General features: G+C 50.2%; 1 protein-coding gene across 1 annotated transcript in view; it reads left to right on the top strand.

Annotated features, from left to right (window-relative positions):
- The first annotated feature begins 13,899 nt into the window (after positions 1-13,899).
- Positions 13,900-26,196, top strand: part of UNC5B (unc-5 netrin receptor B) — a 35,885-nt gene continuing 23,588 nt past the window's right edge. Inside the window, exon 1 of the mRNA XM_009947536.2 lies at positions 13,900-14,011. Coding sequence (XP_009945838.2) covers positions 13,900-14,011 — 112 coding nt within the window. The remainder of the gene's footprint in view (positions 14,012-26,196) is intronic.

Here is a 26,196-nt window from a genome sequence, read left to right as displayed (position 1 = left end):
ACCAGCCCATTCCCTCTGCCTCCTCCTGCCATCCCACCCACACGTCTCACCTTTGAAAGCCAGGAGATTAATATGGGTGCAAGGCATGCCTGAGCCGCTTGCTGGCTGTTATTTGCCCCACTATGGCATTTTAAGGCCCACTGCCTCCGATTTGGGTTTTCCTTAATACGCAAAGCTGTAATTTGCTGTAATCGGTTGTATTGTGCAAGCCACCCCTGCTCGTGAGTCAGAGCACGGTGGCACAGAGCTGACACAGCCCTGGCCATTTGGATGCTGGTGTGGGGTGGGAGGGTCTGTCTGCTGGTGTGAAGGCTCATTCCTTCTGCTGTTCATCCTGGGGTGAAGGGAGCTCGGGGTATTCCTTCCCTGGCTCTGTCAGATCTCAGGACCTAAAGGAAATGTGAGATGCTTTCTACCCAAATCAGACCGTTTGTGGTGCCCCAGGAGCATTGGAGCCGTAGTTCTTGAGTGATGTGGCTCAGGCTGGGGTGCTGGAAAAAAAATCCTGTATGACCTGCAGTAGGGTTGCACTAGGGCTGGGAAATGCAGAGCTTTGACTTGGGAGAGGCAGAAAGCTCCATCGAGCTGCTCTGATGTCTGGTTTCACACCCGCCCTCCAAGGGACCTCTCTTGGTGGGAGCCTGGAGGCCCCTAGCTGAATGCAGCACCCTCCCTAACACTCCCTAAATCCTCCAGCTCTCCGTCCCCACAGCCCTGAAGGCTTGGCTGACACTTGAATTTTTACTGTCGAGGCAGTTTTGGAGTGTGGGTTTCCTTTTAGCTTCACGCTGGGGTCCCAGCACGGAGAGTGATGTTGTTCTTGAGGGTCCCAGCTGGGTTTTGGTTTAAATCAGTTTGATCCCATCGGGGAGCAGAGCGCTAAAAACAGGGCCTGCGTGCATTGGGAGGCTGGGGAGCCAGAAGGCAAGCAAAGCATCCCGGCTTCATGGAGTATTATTTTTGAAGCCTTCTGGTTTTTTGGAGGCCTGACTCACAGTGTAGGAATGCGCTGGGCTGGCAGCCCTGGACCTGCTCCTTGGTGGAGGGGAAGAGTTGCCATCTCCTCCTCCTGAACCCATTCCCCATCCCCTCTCCTCCCAAACCGCTGGGCTGGGCTGGTAGCAGCCACATGTTTGCTGAGGTTGGATTTTTAGGGGTGGGGTTTTTTTTTTCCTTTCCCATTGCTATTTGCTTTTTCATGTAGGGCCTGCTTTTTTTTTTTGATGGGGCTGGGGCAGCTTGGTGGATCATAGCAAGGCATCTCTGGGTTGCATCGGCTGGTCGGAGATGAGGGAAAGGCAGAGTGAGCCCTGAGATCAAACATGAGCCAGGCTGGGAAAGACTGGGCAAAGCCATGCTGGAAAATGAGGAAAGGGAAGGGAAGCAGGAATTATTTAGCATGGGGCTTGCTCCAGCATGTCCTGCACGCTGCCTTTAATCTCCTGTGAGTACCTCCCTGCTGCAGCCTGGCATGGCTCTGCTCAGGTCTCCTCTGCTCCCTTCTGCCTTTCTTTGGTGGCTTCTCCCAGATGTGCTGGCTCAGCTCAGCTTTTTGAGGGGCTGTTTGTTGCAGCAAGCTCTCTGACTCATATGGATGTCTTATCTCTGGGTTAGGTTTGTAGTGAAACATCTAGGAGACCTAGTCCTCATCCCCCAAACTGGGGGTCCAGGTGCTGCTACCTGGTGTAACTTGGGGGGTGTTGAAGCTGTAAGCCTTCACCCAAACTCTTGGTGCTTGGGAGCACACCTCGGGGTAAATCTGGTGAAGGGACCATGATAAGTTTGGCTCAATGGAGAAATTTGGGTGAGGAAGGGGAAAAAACATGCAAGCAAAGCAAGCCACGTGCTACCATGATGCTCAGCCGCAGCAGTCAGGGTGGCATACAGCTCAAGAGGAAGAAAGTGTTTGTCTTTGATGTGGACTCTGCTTCCCATCTTTCCTCAACTGGCAGGCTTTGGTTCTGCCAGGTCCCTTGCCTTGCCTGCCTGCCTGGAGCACCCATGGAGGCCACTGTGTCTTCCCTCTTCCTGCTTTAGCCCTCAGCCCATATCCAGAGGGGATTGATGGCCAAGCACTTGCTCAGTTAGGTGCTGGGAAATATCTTCTTTCCATTGCTGACCTTGCTTTTTGCTGTGTGGAGGAGGTGGTGGAATTACCAGATTCCAAGCCCTGGGGGTGTCTGTGAAGCTGCCTGTGCTGGCATGTGCTGGTCTGTCCCTTTCTCTGGGGGACTGAGTCCCTTCAGGTAAGGAAGACCTATAGAATTGCAGAACATCTTTGGGGGTCTCCTTCTCCACCTCCATCCCTTTGCCTCACGGATATGATCAGCAGCAGCCTATAATATATGTATATATACATGTATAACATAGCTGGCCTCTCATCTCTCCTATTTATTCCTGTAAAAGCTAGGAGGAAGGAAGGGGTTTGTTTGCACCACAAGCAGTCCTTTACCTGCCTGAATACCTGGGGCTGCAAGCTTGGGCTGTCCTCCTAATTGGTACAAACCCCTCATCAAGCCAGACACAAAAGACAGAGCCTAGCATCTCTGATGCTGCCGGGGGGGGGGGTGGGGGGGTGTCCCGCCAATGTGGTTTCCATAAAGGTCCCATGAGTAACACTTGCTGCCCCTAACACTTGCTGCCCCTTGGCTCCCCTCCTTCACAAGCCTATGCTGAGTGCGAAAGCTGAGGGATTGTTTCCCTTTGAAAGAGCGTGGAAAATCTCATTTTGAGACGTTTAATGCATATTAGATCCATCTGCCTTTCTCTCAAGCAGAGGCCACCGCAGGAGGAGAGGCAAGGACTTCTGAGTGCAAGCTTTGGGGCTCTGCAGGAGCGATGCTGTGGGCAGCAGCCTTGACTGGAGGATCTGTGCAGATGGATAGCATGGAATGGTAGAAAAAGGTGTGTGGGGGGAACCCCACAAAACTTATGTAGAAGCACAGAAATGCTCTTGGTTTTGATGTCACTGCATGTGGGTGCAGGATTATTTTGGATGCTTTGGCTTGCCCTAGGGATAGGATTGGCACACCTTGATACATTGAACCAAATGGCTGTCAGATGCAGGTAAAATGTATGTGAGAGGGTTTGAGTGCAAGATGGTGCATAGGGAATGCTCCTGTAAGGCTTGGTGACGCTTCTCTCCACCAGGCAGCTGAAGTTGTGTGGAGATGGACATGATGGCTGTTGAATGATAGGAGCTTGCACTGGGCAGGGAGGTGAGAGCACGGCTGAGATGAGAGCAAGCTCTTCTCCACCCTGACTTTGTCCTGCCATTGCTTTGTGAGTCTTGCCTTTTGTGGAGCGATTCTGCTCCCTGGGAGCTGCCACCAGCCTGCAAATTATCCTCAGTTGCCCCCTTCTTGCCACGCTTCCTCCTTGGTTGGCAGCATTTAAATGTGTCCTCCTCCATGACTTAAACAAGGAGCAGTATGGGCTGTCCACCTCTGGCTGGGTTCCTTGGTGTACCTGCATCTCCTGGGGTGGTGGCAGGCTGAAGGGACAAGATGTAAAACAAATTGAGGCTTCCTGGCCAGGTGGCTCATGGGGGAGGCGGCAGGAGGCTATTAAAAGGGTTGTGTTGCATTGTATAGTGTGTGAGTTTTCCTTAGGCAGGAGGTTAGAGAGCCCAGAAACTCCTTGGGACAGATTTCCATGGGAGGAGGGACATGTCCAGGATGCACTGTTGTCTCCTCCTGTCTGAGGCTACTGGCAGCGAGTGTCCTCAGTGCTTTCTAGGCTGTGAGGTATTGGGTTTATTCATGGATTTATTCATAGGCACACCCACCCAGCAGTGGCTGAAGGCACCAAGGTGGTCCTCAGTGGAAGACCTTGCTCCATTGACTGTCCAGTTTTCTAGTGGACTTGCATGATGTACTGGGAAGTTGTAGTTCTTCCTTGGGATGATGGTGACCACTAGTTGGAGGAACAAGAGCAACTGGGATGGAGGAACGGGGCTTTGGAGGGTTTTATGGAGACAGATGAACAGAGCTTCCTTCCACTGGGTTGATTGGCTCTGCCTCTTTAACATCTTGAGGGGGTCTTGCCCCCACCTTGAACGGTCTGTCACCAGGAGCTGATCTCCATGTGCCTGTTATCCCCTTTGGAGACCTTGCTGTCCTACACCATCACCTGGCTGCGTTACTGGCTTGTATCTGTTTGGGTTGGCTTGAACAGAAGGAGGGTGTTTTCCAACAGCCAGAAAATGGTTGCTATTTAAAACAACCCCCCAAAAAATAAAAATGTGGTCTGCTGCTTGCTTTTCATCCATGTAGCCAGACAGAGCTGTGCAAGCATCCCCACCCTCACCTCGAGGGGCATTGCTGAAGGCTTTGCAGGGCCTGAAAGTGAAGCTAGTAATTAGTGCTGGTCATGAGGGTGGATCTTGCAATGTGGCCATGCTGTCTGCTGTGGTCTGGCCTGGGGCCATTGCCTTGTTTCAGATGGCCGCTGCCCAGGTGTGGGATCCCAGCAGCCTCCCTCCACCCCTGTTTATCCCAAACAGGCTGGAGATGCTTGGTCCCCTCACCTTCCCACCTGGTGTGGCTGTTTTTACAGTTGCTGAAAGGTGCTATGGTGTTCCTTCACTGGAGTATTATTTTGAAGGTTTTTCTTTCCCCCTTGACAGATGTGAAATGCAGGTATGTCCTTAAAGTGAAAGCATGGCTCTTAAGTCCAGTTACATAGCAATTAAAAGTAATCAGTGATCTGGGTTGCTGCGTTGGAGACTAGGCTTGTTGAAGGGTTTTCTTTTCCAGCCTATCTTGAGAAGCTTAAATGTCCTATCTCTTCTACTTTCTGGGACCTGACCGGAGGATGTCTTCCTAGAGCAGGACAAGTATTGCTGAAAATCTGCATTAGGCTCGAAGTAAGCTGTTCCCAGTGTTCAGGAGCTCCTCACTGGGGCTGTGGCATTCCTACTTGGCTCTGTAGGGTCTCCTCTGAGTTGCACCAGTCTATCCACTTTGGGCACAAGCACTTGGGACATGGTGTTGCTGCTGGGTGCCTGCCTGGCTCTGTTGGCACCACTGGGGCTGTGGTGTAATAGTTTTGCCTGGAAGGAAGAAGAGGTGGCAGTTCTGGCTCCCCTGCGACTTCTACCCATGCATTTCCACCTGGACCTGGGTCTGCGGTTCCTCTCATCCTCCCCATGTCTTTAGGAGGAGATGCTTGACTTGGTTGTGGAAGCATGTTTTTGTGGAGGATGTGATGCCTGTTGCACATCGTTTTGGCTGCTTTTCTGCAGTCAGAGCCCTGCAAATGCCTCCTTCTGTGCTCTGGCATTGACAATAAAGGGATTTGTTTCAGGAGAGGGGATTTGGCTGCACGGCTGTGCAGCACAGAGCTGCTTGGGTGACTGGGGGGTCCAGAGTGTGGTAAAGACAGGGTGTGGGCTACCAAGGGCTATAAAACTTATTTTCTCCCCCTTTGCAGTCCCTCTTTTTTTCACGTGTGTCTATGCTAAATGATTTGCTGCTGGTGAATGACTAGTCTGTGCTTGGGTGAAGCAAGCAGGGCTGGGAGGTGTGACTGTGGAGGCTTTGCCTGTTAAAATCCTGTGGTGCCGTAGACCAGGGATTCCAGCTTTGGATTGCTGGAGTTACAGCTCCATCGTTAATCCCTGTTGTGGGTACTTCAGTTATTCTGTTTTATATATATATAAACAAAAACGTGGTATTGAGGCATGTATTTCAGACTCTAAAATTTATACACAAAGATAAAAATGTTGGCTTCGCCCAAAGCTGGAAAAGCAAGATCCAAAAGATGAGAAGAGGGTTGGGTTTTGTTTGGGCTGAAGAGTGACTAACAAGAGTTTTTAAAACAAATGCTTGGGATAAACTGGTTATGCAAACTGGGGCAAATTGGGTAAGTTCCTTTGTAGTTTACAATAAAATCCTGGGAGTTTGGGGCGTGTTGGGGCTGGTCCTGCTGGGGATGGAAAAACCCCCGCACCGACTTTGCAGATGGGGTCCCAGCTGATCAGGAAGGATCCTGGGTGATAAGAAGTGGGGAAAGCCACAGGTTACTGCAGGGCCTCATCTGTCCAGCTAAAACCTCGAGTAACACCAATCCTAAAAACACAATGGGTCAAAAATAGATTATAAAACCACACTTAAAAAAATAACGCCTGTGAAGAGGAATTGAATTCATGTTGTGCTCAGCTCCAAGAAACTGTCAGGCTTGCTGGTTCTGTGCTGTGGAAAATATATAAATTCAGAGGATCTTTGGGTTTTTTGCTGCGGTGCTCATTGGCTGCGGCTGGTAGCATGGTGTAGGATATGCCGGCGCGCCAACAATGCTCGGTATGCTTTGCAAAGGCAGTTGGGCTTGCAGACCGCAAGGCTTCTGGTTTCTATCACAGCCTGTGCTGTTTTGGCCAGGGGCATCTATCCATCCATCCCACAGCCCTCCCAGGCTCCATGATGCTTCTCTTGAGTGCAGTGCTTTAAGGACACTAGGAAAAAAAGAAGTGGGTACAAGGGCCCTTGTGAATTCTTAACTTCATCCTGCGATGTGGGCTGGGGGAAGGCGACGCCTTGCTTGTTGGTAAGGCAAAGTAGTGCTCTGTAAAAATCCCTCTCACCATTTCCTGCTGGATTGATCCTCTGGGCTGAAAAAAACTGGCTTAGGCTGCCATCATCTCTTTGTGGGGGGAGAAGATCAGCTGCTGGATGAAGCAGAAAATTAGATGAAGACTGCCTAACAGGAAAAGAAAGATGATTTTTGCATGCAGGGAGGGGAAAAGAGGAGGCAAAGTTGCTGCTTAACCCTATCGGTGGCCGGTGCCTGCCCTTCAAGCATCCTCTGTCCACCAGCACCCCGCTGTGCCTTGGCATCACTGTACCCTTTTGTTGTCCCTGCATCCTAAGGGCTTGCTGCTGTTTCTGTCTTCTCCTTCTAGCGGGGAGGGATGAGGTTGGAGGCTCGAGCAAGGAAGCTTTTCGGTAGTCCCCAGCCAGCTGGGGAAGGCAGAGCTCTGCTTGCAGAGTGGGTTTTTGTTGTGCACCCGCTCGCTGCCTCCCCCTTTCTGTCTCCATATCCCAATGACATACTGGCTCTGTTTTCATTAGTATTTATAGCCTGGCTATAAGGGGGCACAGCAGATCCAGCCGGGCTGTTAATGACCCCTGCATGAAACAGCAAAGCCCACTTAGTGGTCTCGGACGAGGGGTTTTACTGCAGCCTCTACTGGTCTGCCTCTGCCTGTCTCCTTCCCTTGGAGAGTGATGGGGAGGGCTGCCGGCACAATTTCTCACTTAAAGAGAAAAGAGCTTGTGTGGCTAGGGGAAGCAGGAGGAGAGATTGTGTGAGTCTATGGAAAGTATAGGGGGGAGAATGCAAACCACATGTTTCTGTGAGGGTCAAGTTGCAGAGCTAAAAGCAAAAGAAGCTGGAGACCTGTAGTTTGGCTGTGCTTTGCATCCTGGTAGGCGTGGGGGGATATCCAGCATGGCCTACTGAAGGATGATTTTTTAAAAAAATAAACCCACCCTGAAAGATTATTTGGGTCCCTGTCTGGCACTCTGCAGTGTCGCTGCTGTCCCACGTATTTAGCTCTGGGGTCCAGGACTGTTTCTGAGCCCTTGGGGCTCCTGTAAATAACGGGTAGGGATGCTGGGAAGAAGTTTCTCTGAGTTCATGGTGTTTGCAAGTTTGATGCAAAGTCAAGGGAAAAACTTGTGGGGAAGGGAGTGCCTGCAGCTCACTGGAAAAGTGAGGCTGGTGTGCTGTGCACTATGGCTGTCCTTGCGTTCTCCTTCCAGCTATGGAGAGGAAAGTCAGATGAAAAGATCCATTTTCCCTTCTCAGAGTGGAAAAAGTTATGTGCAGGCAACTCAGAGTTGTATAGACTTAAGACCTAAGCGATGTGAGCTGGACTGAAGTGCTTTTAAAAAGAGATCCAAAAATAGGGGGAGCAGTGAGGTCCCACAGCAAACTTTTTTAGCTGGGAGACATCTTTTGTTTCCAAAACTAAAGGCATGGAGACAATATCTGATTCCCTGACGGGCTCTGTGGAGCTGTTTGCAACCTGTCAGCTTGGTAACCATCTGCTTGCAGCCTGTGGGGAGTGTGCTATATACAGGATGCAGGAGGAGAAAGGCATTGCTGTGCCCTCCCCCGGGAGCAGCCATGGGCTCCAGCCCCTCTGCAGAAGGGACCGTAGGGCATAGTATCTTCTTGCACCAGGAGGAGCTCCTGTACCCAAGACACCAAAAATCCTGATGGATTTATCTCTTGGCTGTCTGGCTTATTTGTGGGGTTTTTTTGGAGGGAGATTTCTTTTTTTTAGCTTGATTTCCTAAAAACCAAAACAAAACCAGATTTTTTTTTTGCAGTTGTGCTGTTTTTGTGTCTGCAGCCCTCCCCCTCTTAGACTCAGAAGTAGATGTCTCGCAGTTAAGCACCTGCCTGATTAGGAAATTAGCGATGAACTTTTTATCTAGGCAAGCTGGTTGGCCAGTGAGAGGGATCTATTAATATCCCACTAAAAAAACCCAGCCTCACACACTTGCCACCTACTATTGGGGAACACAAACACATGTGGGTGTGAGTATTTTGAGCAGCAGAGCTATAGGAAAGCAGGTTTCATTCTGCTGTTTATTGGACCATGTAGTTTTAGCTGAGATGGAGTACCTCAAAATATATGAAGAATGAAACAAAAAATGTTGGGAAAATCTTCAGGCAAGGTGAGGGAAGTGCTGAAGGTCAAGTCACTTGTTGGCAAATGACCTTTATTTGTTGTGGAAGGATATGGTCCTTCACTAATGATGGTTGAGTGGCTGAAGGAGAAGCAGGAGGACAGCATGCTACACCTGGGTCAGCTGGGGAGAGATGGGGAGGGAAGGGTGGGCTTCTTTGTAGCCTCCACACATACTTTGGAAGAAATTGCTTGGAATGTGTGGCAGTGTTTCTTGAGGCTCATTTTGCCAGCATGTGTAAAGAAAAAAAAAGTTACAACAGCATTTATGTAAACTGTGGGGTCTAAAGGCTGGAGGAGTTTTGGATTATCATAGACCTTTGGGTCAAGGGGATTCTGCAACTTTGGCTTTTCACGTTTTCAGGGAGCAGCAGCCTCTGACCTCTCTGTGAAAACAGGGCATCAAGGGGAAAAATGGGGGGAAAAGAGCATCTTCACACTGGTGTGGTGCCAGCTGCTTCTGCAGGTCCTGAGGGTCTCTGGGGTTTGATCCGGCTGTCATTTGTTCCTAGATAAGTACCATGATAAACCTGGCCTTTGGTTCACTGGAAGGGTGGCCTCCTGGCTTGTCCCAACCAAGCTGCGCAGGAGATGCTTTAAGCCAAGGGGTGCTGAGCCTGGGGAAGGGCTGCTCTAGGGTTAGGTGGCTTGGGCGGTGAAATGAGTCTTTGTCCTGTTGCAGAGTTCCCTGGGTTTTAAACTATGGTTTTTTTGCAGAGACAGTCTCATGATGCAGTGCAGAAGAAGGCTTGAGAAACCATGAAGAGGTTCTCAGGAAGGTGGTGAAAATGAGAAACTAGAGTTAGGAAAGCAAAAGTGTGTTTTCTTCCAGTACTAGGATGTTTATTCCAGATAAAACACAGATCCAGAGAGATGCCATACCTTTTAATTTAAAAAAACCTCCAACCTCTATTTTGAAGCCATGAGAATGTGACTGCCCCTTGTGATGTTTCACAGCTGAGATCATTTCTGGCTGAGTTAATCCACTCTGGAGGTCTTAGTCTCAATCTGTCTGTATGGGTGAGCTCAGAATCTGAATTTTTATGGGGGGGAATCTCAATTTTGGACCAGAAAGTGGAATAAAGCTATGAAGAAGCATCAGTGAACAAAAGACTTTCAGGTTTTTGGGTGAATTGTGATCTGGAGATGCTTTGCTGTAACTGTAATTTTGCACATACAGATAAGTGAAACAAGAAATGCAGACCGTTTGCTAAAAGAATGTTAGCAAAAGCTGGAAGGAATTACTTTTCAGAAATAGGTAATGGGCATTATTTTTGGAGTAATTAAATTTCTTGAGTGCTTATTTAGAAAGAAATTTAGTCTGTTCACTGTATTACAGGCTTTTGGAGAAGATGTTAAGTCCGAGCCAAGCAGGCTGCCTCTGTGAGCAACTGAGACTCAGAGCAGGGCTTTAATTTTGGCAGTGTATCAGTGTAATAGTATTGTTTATAAGCTTCTCTTGCCACATGAAAGCAACATTGCATTATCCTAGTTGGTTTTAAATGCTGCAAACCAGCCAGAAGAGACCTGATTACAGAGCAGCAGCTCTTTCTTCCCATCACTACAAAAGAATAGACAATAGAAACTGGGATCCAGTTTTAGCTCCAGTAATGCAATGCCTTCCTTCTGGTGGTCATGTCACATGCTGCCTGAGTAATTCCCATCCTTGTTCTGCCTGGAAAACCAGCCTTAGAGGGAGGGAGCAGTGGCTTTGGCTGGGTGATGCTGGGATCAGGCGTTCTGCTGCTGGTGGAGATGGTGCTTCGGGTGGACCTTGGATGAGGCACAGAGCTGCAGGTTTGGGGAAGGTGGTGACTTTCAACATTTGTAGGGATGGTGGTGCTGTGGAGCTGGTGGGTTGTTGGCTGGGGGGTCATCACCCCTAGAAATGAGGAGCAGTTTGGCAGGAGCTTGGGGTTTGCTTGGAAGACAGCCTGAGGCATTGAAAGAGGAGCTTGCAAAAGCAGCTCTGTGGTCACTGCTTACTTGTGCCATAAGCTTGTCATCCATGCGTGGGGGGTACTAAAGCATGGCAAATGTGGATTTTTTTTTTCCTTCAACAAGAATAACTAACTAACCTATGGGTAGCTGCAGGACACATGGGGCAGCTGGGAGCTGTACAGCCTTTTTTTTGGGTATGGTTCCTGCTGGTCAGATCACTGTATAGCTGATCATGTGCCACTTCTCACCTTCCTAAGGTGGTTTGGAAATAGGGCAGGGTTTTGTTTCCAGCTTCTTTTATGTCACTTGGCTTCCCCAGCTTGGGCCATCCTCATGGGATTTAAAAGATGAGCAGAGGATTACAAAGAAGTGGAAACCCTCTGACATTGTGTTGCAAACTCCATCACTGCACAAGGTGTGGAGAAAACTCTGCTGGAGTTACTACTTAAAAAGCACCTACAGATCACAGCTGGCTTGCTTTGACCAGGCACTTCCAAAGAGCTGGATGGGAAAACAATGCAGAGAGAAACCCACAGCATAAACCTCACAGCTCTTTGTGCATGGGACAAAAAGTTAGTTTGGAGTTACAGGGAAGAAAAGGAGTGGGCTTGGTGGGAGGAAGGTGTTGTAAGACAGGTATTGGGACTGGGGCATAGTGGGGGAGGCAAATGAGGCTGTAATGAGCAAATACATGGGGGATGATTGAGGATGCTGGCCCAGGTGGGAATCTTTCACCAGCCTGATGGTGGTATGGATGCTGATTTTTTTTTTTTCCCCATTTCTCTGCAGCTTTAAAGATGCAGAAGACAAACTTTCCCTGAATGCCTTGGTGGCGGGAAATGGGTGCCCAGCCTCAGCATCCTCCTGCTTAGCCCCCAGGGGTGTGTGCCAGGGATGCCACTGACAGACAAGACCCAGACCTGCTGCCCCGCCTGCCCCCCCACCCCTTTGGCCCTTTTTAACCTGATTTTCCCTCTTGTTCATTCAGTTTGCAGTTAGGAATACCTTTTATATGCTGAAGACTTACGGTTCAGCCTGAATACGTTATCAGTGCGGTGTTTGATAAGTTTTTTGCTTTGAAGCCCTGAGGAAGTGCCTGTTCAGGGTCGCTGCAATAGATTTTCCTCCTCTTTCCTAGCTGCCTAAGAAGAGTGTGATTTTTTTTTTTTTTTTACTTAACTGAATGGCATTACTTTCATCAGTGGAAAGAAAAATGCATGTCCTAGCCAGCTTTGTCCATAAAGGCTTGTGATGCTGCTCCCCGCTTTCATAAATTCATAAATGGGTGGCAGGATGTGCTGTCAGGAAAGAATAAATCTCTGATTATTTGGATGAGTTTGGACCATATGAAGAAGGTGGCAGGGGAAAGATGGAGGGTTTGTGTTGGTGGGTTGTGGAGCTGGTGGCCTGATCTTGGATGTGGAGATGATTGATGGGGGTGGTGGTGGAGAGTCATGATGGTTTTATGTGGATGGTGTAAAGGGGGAGTGGTGGAGGCACTAGGACATTGTGTTTTGCAAGAGGGGAGATGCTAAAGCATCCCTTTGAACAGGCTTGTGGTGGAGCTTGGCACCAGCCATCCTCTGATAGCTGTGAGAAGTGAAATGCAGTGCCCAAAGAGAAGGGTTTTTTCCTCAAGCTGACATCTTGCTGCTCCCCTTCCCACGCTGCTTTGTGTCTTGCTGGTGGGATGCAGTTGCAGTGCTGGGATTTGAGGAGAGCCTCCCCAAGACCCGCTGCATGTGGGGGGTGGGTCATTTGCTCAGTGAGAATGGCTTGACCACCCACTGGGCTGTGGCTGGAGGGATTTCTGGTTTAAAATGATGTCAGAGTGGGTAACCTTGGGGCAGCTTTGGGCAAAGTGAGGATGTGGCACTTCTGGGGCAACTCGTGCCCAGTCATGGCACGCAAGAGCTAAAACATACATGGTGGGGGATTGTGCCACCCTTCTGCCCCTACAGGGAGGGTGATATAGGGGTCCCTGTTGTAGCTTGGCAGGCAGGAGGAGGTACTGCATGGTGTGGGATGCTGAACATCTGTGGAAGCACCCTTGTGCGCATTAATCAAAGAGCCTGCAGCTCCTCTTTCAAGCTGTAATAGCCAGAGCTGAGAGAGTCAATCCATATCTATTTAAAGCACTTCAATAAATAAAGATACTAAATAAAATTGCAGTGGCCCTGTACTCTCTCCTTGCTTCTAGGATTCTGCCCCCCGCCCCCCCCCTTTTGCCTTTGGATACATCTGGAGGCAAAGATGGGGAGGGGATGGTGACTGTAAAGAGTCTCTTAGTTTGGGTGGACAACCTACACCTTGCAACAGTGGTCCGGAGCCAGACACCAACTTTTGCTGCTGCCTGTGCCTCTAGCAAGCAGCAGTCCTGGCTGATGGTGGTGACAGCAAGGGAGCTGGGATGCACCAAGCTTCTTTCATCACCCCAAACGACGGCAGTGGAGGGTGGGACACATTTCTCATGGACGTTTTATTAAAAGCAGTTTCCCTGCCTTTCCCGGTGCAGCGGAGAAGCTCTGATAGTGTGTGTGCTTGCTTTTCTCTGTGGCAAGGAGGTGACAAGTGGGAAGCTGTCTTTGCAAGCCCTCTGTAATGCTAATAGGAGCTGCAGGTTGGTGCTCCCTGGACTTTTTTTTCCGAAAGACTAACCAGGGAACACTTGTTGAAGTATAAAACTAAAAAGCCTATGGTGGTTTATTTTGAGGACAGTGTGTTTGCTTTCACATCATGCTGGAGGGAATTGCTTTGCTACTGTCAGCAAATAAACAAAATAGGAGCTTTGTTTTAAATTAGCCTTTCTTCTGGTAGCTAATTAGGCGAGCTGATACCTGCAGTTGCATTACCTAGGCACCAACTGTACTGTGCATATTTGAGGCATATGGCTGGTGTCGGCAGCTTCTAAACTTCATTAGCCCCTTATGATTTTTTTAAACATCCCTTTAATTGGATGCAAATTCCTCGGGGCTCTGATGGCATCAACAGAGTCCTTCCTGGGTGGATGTCCATGAAACCCCTCGCAGGGGTGGAGCTGAGGGTTGCTGACACCGGCTGGGACTCAGCTGTCCGTGGCAGCCATGTACCTATGGCACCATGTGGCAAGGACAAAATCACGGCGGGTGCTGATGGGATGCTTTGCAGCCACTGAGGGGAAAGGTCTGGGTTCCTAATTGCAAAAATAACCACTTGATGCTCTTTTTGGGTGTTAGAGCCCTTGTACCGGGAGGGAGCTGAGGGAGCACCGGGCTGGAGCCATGGCCCCTGTCCTGCCTGGCAGTCGGCGGGAGGAAAGCCAGCAGCTCGGCTTTCGCCTCCTCTCCACCCCCGCTGTTATTAGGCTCCTTGAAGTTCCTGTCGGTCCTGTTGGTAATGGAGATCAGCCCCCGGGCGGCTCTAGCGCCAGTGTCTGAGCAGAGCTCATCCTCTTCTTTGCCGGGGAGGAAGGCCCTGGGGAGGGGAGCAGTCCTCCTCTTCCTCCCACCCTCAAGGCTGCTCCTGTCTCGAAGGGTCCACAAGCTGAGCCCTGAAGGGCTTGGGTTTTTTGGAGGGGATGGCTCACAGCCCTCACCCTGCATCTTGATGCATAAGAGGGGAGGGAGAGCTGCCTGCCAGCCAGGGTGAGGAAACATGGCTCTCCCAGGCTGTTGCCTCATGTCCCCCAGGCCCATGCCCTGTGCTTTTCCCTGGCTCTGGCTCTGCGATAGGCTTTTTGGTTAGGTTTGGGTTTGGTTGGTGGTTTGTTTTTTGGGGTTTGTTTTTTGTTTGTTTGTTTTTTGGAGCCGGCCTACCCAGGACTTGGCTTTATGGAGGAATTAAGCATAGCAATTATCCTCAGGATAATTACACGGCCCTTGCACAAGGCAGTGGGGTGCTTCGACCCCTCCGGCCGCCCCAGGAGGAAGTGCTGCTGGAAACCTGGCTCCATGGAAGCAGACCAAGCCGTGGCCACCTACCCCGGTGGGGTCCCTGCCTCCCTCCCCTTCCCCGCTTCTGCTGGTTGTTCAAGGGGGCATGGTGAGGGAGGTTCCTCCCCCCCCCCTCCCCCCTTCTGGAGCTGTTGCGGGGGCTGCCCCCATCCCACATTCCTCTTCGGGAGGAGATAAGGATCCTGTCTGGCGCCGGGGTTTCAAATGTGCTCCCTGATTATCAGCAGGCGCCGGGGCAGAGCCCCAGGCAGCAGATAAAGAGGGAAGGGGAGCGGAGGAGTGGGGGCTGCTGCCAGCCCTGTCCCCTTGCTCCCTCCACGCCGCAGCCCCCCAGACCTCGCTTAACATCACCAGTGCACTTAGGAAATTGTTAATCCCGTTTAAAGGGTATTTTCACGGTTTTTTTTTCCCGTTTTTCTTTTGCATGCACACCCAGGGCTCCTGGGGCCTCATGGCTGCCAAAGAGGAATTGCAGATATGGCTTGTGTGGGGATGGAGAGGGATGAGGGAGAAGATGTCCCAAGCTCAGCAGCTGGTTCATCGCTCTTCATCTTTGCTCAGCAATGAATTGCCACCCAGCACAGCACTTTGCCTCCTGTCCACAGCCATGTGAGATTTTGGCACAAGGATGCCACCAGCAAGCATGCAGTGATGCTCCCATTCCCTGGAAGGGGGGACGTGCATGTCCGATGCCATGTGTAACGGTGCAGCAAGCATTGTGTTGCATGGGATATTGCTGTGTTGCATACTTCCCTGACCAGATGTTGCATTGCATGTCTGGTATTGCACATCCCCCATTAGCCTTGTGTGTTGCATGTCTTGGCCTTGTATGTCCCCCACCAACTCCTCAAGCTGGGCTTGGCCAACGTGGCCCTCTGGGTTTTATGAGCTGTGGGGCGGGATCTTTATCAGTTGGGTAAGCCCAGGACCGAACAGCTCTTATCACCCCTGTGTCCCGGCTGTGGCATCTCTGTATGCAATTAAACCTCATGTCTCTGCCAAGGAATCTGGAGGAGAAGGAAGACACTTACCTTTCTGCTGGTGGCTGGAATGCTCTTGCAGCCCAAAGGCAATTCTCTGCTGTGCTAATGCTGAGATCTGGGGAAAAAAACCCGGGGAGTTTTGCCCTCTGTTTTTACTATTAAGCTTATAAATAAGTGTGACATCCTCGGGAAGGATGGTGGGTTTTGTTTTGGTTTTTTGCCTTAACTTTTTTCCTCCTCCAAGTGCAACTCTGGGCTGATATCCCAGGGATGTGATCTTTTGTGCTTGTAAAGCCCAGCTTCTGGCCGCCTCCTTTTTCCTTCTTCCTTCCCAGGCTTTGGGGGTGAACTGGTGGGATCTTGCATCTACTGGGATGCTCCGCATCACACGGGGCCTCTGGTTTCCAGTGTGATCTCTGTGAAGCTTCCTGCATTAATATTTGATGCTCTTCTTTGGGGTGAACTTTAAAAAGAAATGACCATCACCACCAGGAAAAAAAAAAAGGTGCTTTTTGTTTTTAGTGGGGAGGGAGAAAGGAGGAGGAGGGGAAAAGCTGAAATGCAATCATTTTTTATTGCTTCCCGGAACGGCTTGGATGTGGGTTGGACAGCAGCAGGTCAGGAGCAAAAGCAGATAGCCCCAAGATCATCTGCCTACTTGCATCTTTGCCTTTCAGGTCGTAAATACAAAACCACTACTTGAAAAACAAAAAGCTCGTTAAGCTGTCAGCAGGCTCCCTCTTGGAAGGTCGTAAATGTGTCTCTTAGCAGCAGCTTTTGTTCCTGACTCCACTGGGGCATAGTTACCGGGTCCTCTAAGGGGCTGGAGAGAGGTCACTGCCTGTAGGGACACCAGTAGCTGGTGGGGAGGCCCTGACCCCACTAACGAGGGGAGTAACATCCCACCACCACAAATTTGAGGCTCTCCATCCATTCTTGACCTGTGCCTTGGTCTTCCAGTGGACCTTGGAGTGTCACCTCTATGATGGTGCTCCAGAGGAGCTGAAGTGAAGCACAGGCTCTGTCTGCTGGTGTGTTGGTGTAGAGTCAGGGTCATCGCTGCTGGGCAGGGTCTGTAAAGCATTGGCTTCTCTTACAAAGTTTCTGTTAGGGTGATAAAAGACAATAAAATATTTGAATCACAGAATGTTCGGGGTTGGAAGGGACCTTGAAAGATCATCTAGTCCAACCCCCCTTCCAGAGCAGGACCACCTAGAGTAGGTCACACAGGAATGCATCCAGGTGGGTTTTGAATGTCTTCAGAGAAGGAGACTCCACAACCTCTCTGGGCAGCCTGTTCCAGTGCTCTGTCACCCTCACAGTGAAAAAGTTTTTCCTTATGTTAATGTGGAACCTCCTATGCTCCAGCTTGCACCCGTTGTCCCTGGTCCTGTCATTGGCCATCACTGAGAAGAGCTTGGCTCCATTCTCCTGACACTCACCCTTTACATATTTATAAATGTTGATGAGGTCACCCCTCAGTCTCCTCCAAGCTAAAGAGACCCAGCTCCTTCAGTGTTTCATCATAAGGAAGGAGTTCCACCTCCTTAATCATCTTTGTGTCTCTGCACTGGACTCTTTCCAGTAGTTCCCTGTCCTCCTTGAACTGAGGGGCCCAGAACTGGACACGCTATTCCAGATGCAGTCTTACCAGGGTAGAGTAGAGGGGGAGGAGAACCTCTCTTGACCTACTGACCACATACCTTCTCATACACCCCAGGATGCTCTTGGCCACAAGGGCACATTGGTGGCTCATGGTCATCCTGCTGTCCACCAGGACCCCTAGGTCCCTTTCCCCTACGCTACTTGCTAACAGCTCAGTTCCCATCCTATATTGGTACATGGGGCTGTTCTTTTCAGTTGAAATAGATTAACTCTTGCAGTGATGGTGAGCTGGGCGTAGGGTGAAGGGGAACGTGATGGAATACCTCTGCCAAGCCATCTCTGAGCATGGTTGGGTTTACGGTTGTGTTGGCAATGATGAACAGCGGCCCTCGTTGACTGTCCTGTGGCGGGAGCAGGTGCTGCAGGCAAGGGCCCAGACTCCTGCCTCTGGACCACCTTATTGATTTTATTGCTAACAGCTCAGCTCGGCTCCTTGCAGCTTGCTGAGGTGGGTATTAAGAGACTATTCGAATAAACAGCCCAGCAAACAGCGGAGAGGAGGAGGTGGTAGTGAAGAGCGTCCTGTTGCCTTCCCCTGGGAGATGGTCTACAAAGGAGCAGCCAGGAGGGTCGGTTGGTCTTGTGGCTGGTGATTGACCTAAATGCAGGTTGTTTTGGGATGTTTGTTCTGGTGAGGTTTTCCACTGTCTCTGGCTGCATTGCAGCTAGGCAAAACAACCTTGGAGATGTGGGGTTGGAGAGGGAGGAGATCTGAAACAGGCACTTTTGTGACCCATGAGCATCAGGCAGCTACCAGTGGGTGCAGAAGCAATCTATCCTGGTGTGGAAACGATATCAATATTTTATTTCCTATTTTTCTTTCAGAGAGGTATTTTCAATAGTGAGAATAAGGATGCCCATCCCTGTGATCTGTTTGTCATTTAGGGCCCCAATATTTTTCTCTTGGTTATGCCATGTGCTGAAAATGCAACCGTTCTCGCATTAACATCTAATTAGCAGCAGCTAAAAAAATGTGCCTGAAACAGGAGGAGAAAGAAAAGGGTGGGAAATTAAAGATGCAAAAGACGTGTTAGATCATCTAGCCCTTCCTTGGGGATTGTTTTGGTGGTGTTTTGTCCAGTCTTGCTCAAAAGTCTCCAGGGCCATTACCGCTTCCCTCTGAGGCCATTTCATTGTGTATTGAGAGAAACCTTTATAAATGTAAAAGCTTTATACAATTGAGGTAGAAGAACCAGATTGAGTCATTGTATTGTTCTTCGTAATCAGCTTTGCTTTTCATTAATTTCCTCCCCAAAGCCTTATTTAGGCTGGGAACTTTAAAGAAAAAGCAGGGAAATGGCATGTGCAAGGGATGGTGGGAACAAGCTGCCTGGCTCTGGTGGGTTCCTGTGCATCAGCCTCCTTGCCCCGACGGCCTGGATGCGTTCAGACATCTTCAGGAGCCTGTCTGCCTGCTCGCTGGGCCAAATATAGCTGTGGTGTTGCACACCGGGGACTGGTTCAGTGCTCTCACTGCCTCTTACAATGGGGTCCAACTCGTCTGGGCAGCTGCTTGCTGCTGTAGCATTTTAATTTAGCTATTTTTAAAGATGACAAGTAATAGCACAAAAAAAAAGGCTACAGGTGGGCATCAGCTAGCGCAAAGATGACCAAAAATTAAGGAACGAAATAGGACCGGGCTTTTGTGGCACCCTTGCTGCTGCAGTGACTTGGGGTGCCTGGTGCTTGGGGTTTGGCAGTTGTGCCCTTTGCTGCAGGGTGTGCAGCGACGTGCGACTGGACACGCAGCGTCTGATGTCTCTGTCCCTGACACATGGGATGCTTTTTGCTACTGGCGTGTTCTGAGTGAGGCTTCTTTAACTAGGTCTCTGTATCCCCCAACGTCTCAGTGGTTTTGCTTTTTTAACGTTGCCAGACTGCTGGATCATTTTTTCCTTTAAAGTACCTTGGTTCTTTCCCTTCCCAAACCACTGTCCTCCTTCCTCCCTGGTTTTCTCTGACATCCTCATTCTCATCCCTAGTGTCTCCCTTTCACTCCCCAAGTCCCCTGTATATTGCCTTTCCAAGGGGAGCTGCTCCACATTCAGGCAAGCTGCCAGCATGGGTGTGAAACACCCCAAAAGAAATGTCCTTGTCTTTCCTGATCTTGCTGGATGCCTGAGCCACAGGCGCTATTGCTGTCCATCCTCAGCGGTCCTGCTTGCTGCTGCCCATGTGTACGTGATGAGAAATGAGCAGCGGGCGACAGATGCTGCGCAGCCAGCCACTGTGCTGCTGGTTCCTCACCAGCATGGTCCAGTGCTGGATCGGCGTTAATCCTCCTCACTGGAAAACACGAGAAGCTAATCCCAGGCTCTGCCAGAGCAAATGGGAAGCACATCTCTGCCTGTGTAGGAAATGCAGAGGAGATGTTTTGGGGGGAACTGGGGTTTGTTTTTATCTGGTGAGCTGCAGTGATCCCATCCTGTGCAAAGAGTGGCTGGTTTACTCCGAGGAGCTGAGTGAAGCTGATTTGCCAGAAGTTTGGTTCTTTGCCCTGTGCCCTGACACAGCGGGTGTACCAGCGAAGGAGGCAGCTGAGTTGCTCCATGCCTTTGAGTGTGGTTGTTCCATTTCCCAGCTATAAGCTCACAAAAGTGACTCCTGCAGTGATCCAGACTGCTCCTGAGCATTGCTGCTCTTTTATTGCAGCTCCCCCCTCCTATCTAATCTTTCTGTGGGGTGGCTTGCATCCCTGCACCTCCCCCTTTTCTCACCCCTGGAGCACCCCATTGACTGTGGGTGGGTGGAGAGGGAAGACATGAGGTGGCAGAGTGAGCTGGCAGCCATGGGGGGAATTCCCCTGTGCGGAGGGTCCTGCCGAGCCAGCTTTCCACCCACGCAGCCAGGCTGGAGCCTGCCCAAGCATCAGGCCCTGCAACCACCCCAGGCTTCCTGGGTCTGTGCATGGGGTAGTGTGCTGGGTGACTCTTTCTGCAGGGCTTTTGGAGGATTAAGAGCAGGAGATGAGAAACAGAAAGAAGAAAATACCTTCTGCCCCTGCATCTGCTGGGCAGGACCTCCTCTCTGCTGTGGAGAAGGATGTAGGGCACCTCTCAGGGCTAGGAAAGTGTGCCGCGGTGCCAGCTGGCCAGCCTGCCCCCATCCTGCAATGCTCAGAGCCCTGTACCAGGGTCTCTTGCAATGCTCAGGGCATCCTTTAATGCTCAGAAGTGTCCTGTGATGCTCAGAGCCCTGCACAGGGGCATCCTGCGGTGCTTGGTGTGTCCTGCAATGCTCGAAGGTCTGCACCGGGATGTCCTGCTCAGCAGTGACATGCCCCTGGGGCTTTCATCCCTCTGGCAGAGGGGCTGCCTATGCACACCATTGCAATGGGCTGAGATGCCAATGCATTGCCAGGCACCCACATGGCAATAGCACGAGATTTCACCCAGTGCAGAGAGGGACGGGAAGCTCAGGAATTGCATTGCTCAGCAAATGAGAGGAGCTGAGTGATGGGCACAGCTTTTCCCAAGGAGTGCCCTTTTGGGGCCGGACAAGGAGTTTTGGGTACCCTTGCTGATTTGGAACCGCAGGAGCAAGTACCTGGAGCTGTGCTGGGCTTGCAGGATGGCCAGGGCCAGATGTTTCCCAGATGTTACTCACTTCCTGTCTGGTTCCTCCGCATTTAGCTTTTTATGTACTTGTTTGTTTTGGACTACAAACAAAATAAAAAGGAGTTTTATAACCCTATTCCCATGAGGCTGCGAGTTCAGGATATAATCTGAAGTCTATTCACTATTGTTTCAAACCTTCTCCCTGCCCTCGGTGTCGTCCCTGGGCACACACACACTCCCACACTGCTTTTGTTAAAAAAAGAGGGTTTTCCCACATGACGTCTTTTTCTCAACAGGCCGCTGGGCTTTTTTCCTTATGACTTCCTTCAGCACTCAGGGGAGCAGTGGGAATATCCCTGATCAGTTTGGGATGGAAGCAGGAGGAGGACACAGCATGTTTCTCAGGCCTGACCTGCTTGTTGCCATTGACTGTCCTGTTAGGAGAATTCTCCTGATCATCTGAGGATGGGAAGTGCATTGCACTGATGGTATCGAGCATCCTGCGTGATTGCTCTTGTGCCAGCACTTTGACTTGCTGAGGATGTTTGGAGAGGAATGGGGAGATGCAGAGAGAGCAAAACAGCCATGTACACACTTTTAAAAGAAAAAAAAGATTAAAACACCTGAATTAAAGGTGTTTGTACTTGATCGGGTAAATTCAGGGGTTAAAAAAAATCAAAAAGGGGTCAGGAATGGTATTGTATAAGGGAATGCTGTCAGCTCAGGGGTAGGGAGGAGGAAGATAAGTTTATCTAAAAGTATTGTATGTTCTGGCATGTCAGGAAGTCCTGGCAATTGCCGTAACTAAGAGCTGTTACAAATGCAACCATGGAGTTTTCCTCTCCTGGAAGGGACCTGGAGCAAAATTGGTCCTGCTGCTAAGTGGATGCTCCCCTGACTGCATCTGTAGGTCTTGGGGCACCCACTGTAATACGTACCAGGCGTAAACCTGTGGGGAAACAAAATGAAGCTGGCAGCATCCCTTTAAAATGTGTATGTTCTGCTCTTTCTGGTCTCCTATCACTTCATTGATACTATTTTTTTTTCTGCCCATTGGGGTTAAGGCCCCTCTTCCTCTTTTCTTTCTCCTTCTGTCTTAATTGCCTGTTAAATAATTTAAATATTTAGGACTAAAGGGCTTCAATTATCCATTAATTTACATTAGTAATTTATATATCAGGCTGAATGGACACACTGTTTGTGTAATGGGTCCCCGTGGACTGGCAGAAGCCGTGCTGCAGTGCACTTTCCTGGAAGCACAGCCGTTTCTTTACACCTCCCAGCCTTTATTTCGAGCGTGTGGGAGGGAGCCCGCTGTCTGCACGTGTGCGGGGCCAAGCTGTTGCAGAGCCCGGCATGCTCCCGTGCACTTGCAGGTGGCAAATACAACGCTATCTTCTTTGGACTTGGTTGCTTGGGTTTTGTTGCAGCATTTATTTTTTTTTAATGCCGTTTGAGTGGTGCTTACAAGAGCCTGACACTGCCCAGTGCAAATCATGGACTATATGGAGCACACCTAAATATCCCCCTCTGACCTTGGCTGCAAGCAATGCTGTCCTTAACAGGTTCTAGCTTGTACTTAGCACTAGATTTGAGACTAAACCCCGGCTTTAAATTCAACCAGAAGGGTTGTATCGCTGAGTGGGTCTGCATTTTATGATTGCTGCTTGCTGCCACTGAGGAAGCCTGGTCAGGGGCTCCTGTAGGCACCAAGTGGCTGAACTGGAGGAGCTCTGCATGCTTCCAGGAAAACTTACCTATCTAGGAGTGGGGAGAGACCTATGGGAAGGTGCTGGAGGATCCTCAACCCTGTCTGCCACCTCCTTGGCGACTGCAGGTGTGTCAAGCCCCAGCTTAAGCCTCACCTATAGATGAGCTACCTGGCTGGAGTTGAACACATCGCATGGTGGTGGGCCCAACCCTTAGTGAGGACAGGGTTAATTTGGGAGGCACAGCCCAGGGCAGTGGGGGCTTTCTGAGGTTAAGCCCCTTGGCCAAAGGCTAAAGCCATCCAAAGTGCTGAGGGAGAGGGATCCAGGCTGGTGGTGGCTGGCGCTTAGCCTTAAAGGCTGGTGTCCTCTGAATGGTGACAGCTAGCTCTTCCCTCCTGTCACCTTGCACCGGGACAGGGATGGGGCAATACCTACTTTCTGCATTCAGAAATACCGTTTTGGGGAGATTTGGGTGGTTTTGGTGCTTGTACATGGGTGGCTTGAACCCAACGATCTAGCCCTGGGCTCGCTGGCAGCTGTGGTGGCAGACTCACAGAGCCATGGCATTGCTGACAGCTTGCAGGCAGCTAGTCCGGCAGGGGTAGCCAGACATAATCAGGATCTATCCCTGCTGTGATGTGGGTGTTGGGCAGCATCTAGACTCCCTGTTCTGGGGCAGGAGGGGGGCCGTTTACTGATGGGGCTCCAGGGAAGAGCAAATTTGAGCCAAGCTGCAGCATGCTGGGGATGCAGGAGCATGCCTTGCTCGAGGGGGGGAAGGGAGGCTGGCCCATGGCCCTGGACATGGGGCTCTGCACCAGCCCTGCCTGCCCTCCTGGAGCAGAGGTCACTTAATGACTCTGCTTACCCGAAGCATGGCTGTATTTAAAGCAATTAGCACAAATCACTTATGGAAATGCAGTCGCTGGAGGACAGAGAAGAGGATGAGGCTGGGGCCACAGTGCTTTTTTCCTCCTTGTTCTCTATGCCACATGCTTAATGTTCAGTATGTGTGCTCCTTTGCCCCTGCTCCCTTGAGATTTTTCTGGATCCTTTCTGGTCCCTCTCTTGCTGCACATCCCTTGGAGGTGCTTCCGAGCCCTGCAAGAGCCATTGCACTACTAGCCTGGCTAAGGCTGTGTCTTGGGTGTCCTGCATCTATCTAGCTATGGTCCAATTTTGAGGTTGGAGATGCTCAGCACATTTGTCACTGTAAAGTCTCTGGATTCAGCATCCCAAACTTCATTTCATTTGGTAGTGTTGCACCTTGCTAGCATGCATCCTGACTTTTAGGCCAATTTTTGTTGATACCTTGGGGTACTGTAGCGCTAAGTAAAAAGGAAGGGAGAGGAATGTGTGAGAGGGAGTATGACTTGCGTGTCTGCGTATCATTACGTGTAGGTCCATACAGGTTGCAGCATCAGTGGGGATGCTGCCGTGTGGCGTGCCACCCATGTGTGGTGGCACAGACCTCTGAAGTTGGGGTATTTCCAGCCCTGGCACCTCTGGCATCAAGCAGTACCTGCGCGGAGAAGGGGAGGATGCTTGCAGGGAGGCTAGAACACCTGGGGTTTAGTCTGTGGGGCAGTCAGGGTTTGGTCCATGGAGCAGAGCGGGAGCACGCATGCTGGAGGACAAAGGGAGGAAAGAGAAACTCAGCGCTGCAGGAACACAGGCTGTCCAGAGAAGAAAAGGTGGAAATTCCCAGTGGTGAGAGAGGAAGAAACTGCCTGTGGTGGCTCAGGGTCCCATAGTATTTAAATGCCAGGTAGTGCAGAAGAGGAGGAGGCTTCCCACCTTGCTGTCAATGGGAATGGAAGGGAAAAGGCTTTCTTTTTTTAATAGGGATTTCCTTCCGCTGGAGCATGGTATGTTTCTCATCCCCAGTGTGGGAGGGAGGCAGCGATGCCAGGCAAAGGCAGGTACCAAAAATTGGCACCCACCAGAAACCTCCTCTTCTGCCCCCAAACCCTCCTAGCTTTAATCAAATCTCAGGGTTTTTTGCTCTCTGTAAAAGCAGGTGCGAAGTGCTAGGAGCCCAGCTGGCTTTGGGGGTTAGAGGGGAAGGAATAAAACTAATATAGGTAATTGCTAAAATCCTTTTGCAGCCAGCCGAAGACCTCTTTCTCTGCTGCGATGGGAAAGCCAAGCTCTGCTCTTGGTTACCTGCTTTCCTGCCTGCTCTTGGCTGCAGGGATTAAAGTTTAACGGAGGCAAGGGGATGGGGAAGCCTTGTCTCTAAGCTAGTCTCGCTGATTATTTGGGGTTTTACTCTTTAATAGGGATATTACTGAAAGCAGGGGGGGAGAAAAGTCTTAATATTTGATACTTAACATCAGCAGGGGTTATTTATTTTTTCTTAAATCTTTTTCTATTCTTGTTCTCCCCCCCCTTTTTTCCTTTTGTTTGTTCCTTATTGTCACAGTAAAATGAGAAGGGAAGAAAAGGGCAGAGAAGACAATGAAAAGCAAAATATTTCCAGCCTCCATTTGTGGTGGTTGGTTCTGTTGTGTTGTTTTTTTGTGGGGTTTTTTTATCATGGCTACAAATCTGAAAGATTAAGGGCAACTTTAAAGACTGTTTAATAAAGGGACTTTAATCAGCCACTCTTGCAATGTTCCTCCCACAATTGAATTAATGGGGAATTTGGGGCATTGAACAGACCTTTTCTTTTCTTGTTTTTTTTTTATGACTAAAAAAATAATACAATTATTAAAATGATTTAAAGTCAGTGCAGCATTGCACTGAGCACCTTCCTCTATTGAGTTTGAATGCCTGGTAGGGTGGGAGAAGACCCCAGTCGGTAGGTCTGGTGGTGGGAGCCCTGGCACAGGGAGCGGGAGCTGCGGGTACCGGGGAGCGGGTTGCTGCTCCCAGCCCACGAGTTGCTGCTGAGCGAGTTGCAGGAGAAGAGTGGGAAAAGCATCAGGGAAAGTAGGGCAGCGTCTGGCGAGGGGCCTGCCGAGAGGCTGGCTGGAGGCGGCGGGGAGTATCCTTCCAGCCAGCTTTGGCTTCCCAGGGCTTGCAGGAGCTTCTAGGGAAGAGAAACTGGGTGAGAAAAAGACAAAAATGATGAGGGGAAAAAAAAGAAAAAGCTTTCTCCTTTTGCACTGCTTTTCCTTTCCAGCCAGCTGCCTAAACTTTTTCTTTACCTTGTTGGACTCATGCCATCCCTCGCTTCCCTGTATCGACTTTGTTGGGGGTGGGCCACGGACACAGCCCCCCTTTGCTGGATTTTGGCACAAAAGTGCCACCCAGGACCATCAGATCTTATGAGCCACTTTTAGAGGGCATGGCTGGGTTGTCCCGCCTTGATGTTTGGCGTCTGGATGCTCAGAGGGCACAAAACCTGCTCCCCTCTGGTTCATGGTCCCCCTGTGATGTGCGTGTCCAGGGAGGGATGCTTGGAGCTGGGGTGCCCGGTGGGCAGCGTAGCATCCTTCTCTTCACAAGGAGCACCGGGGCAGTTCACAGCCCTGCCTGCTGCTGCTTTAAAGTTGCTTTTTGTGCCCAAAGCCAAGGCGGTCGCCTCCAGATTTGCACGTTGAGGGGGAAAAAGAAAAAACATTGCAAAACAGCCGCCTGGAAATTGCACTTTCAAGGGGAATGATGGGGAATTTACATTTTTAAATATGTATGTAATTTGGGCGAAAGGGAAATCGCTTTCTGTCTGCGAAACTGGCAACTTTTTCTCATGGAGTTAGCATT

Source organism: Leptosomus discolor, chromosome 6 (genome assembly GCF_034619465.1).
Source record: "Leptosomus discolor isolate bLepDis1 chromosome 6, bLepDis1.hap2, whole genome shotgun sequence".
Taxonomy (NCBI): domain Eukaryota; kingdom Metazoa; phylum Chordata; class Aves; order Leptosomiformes; family Leptosomidae; genus Leptosomus; species Leptosomus discolor.
Note: the sequence above shows the minus strand (reverse complement) of the source record. Positions and strands in the feature narration are given on the sequence as shown.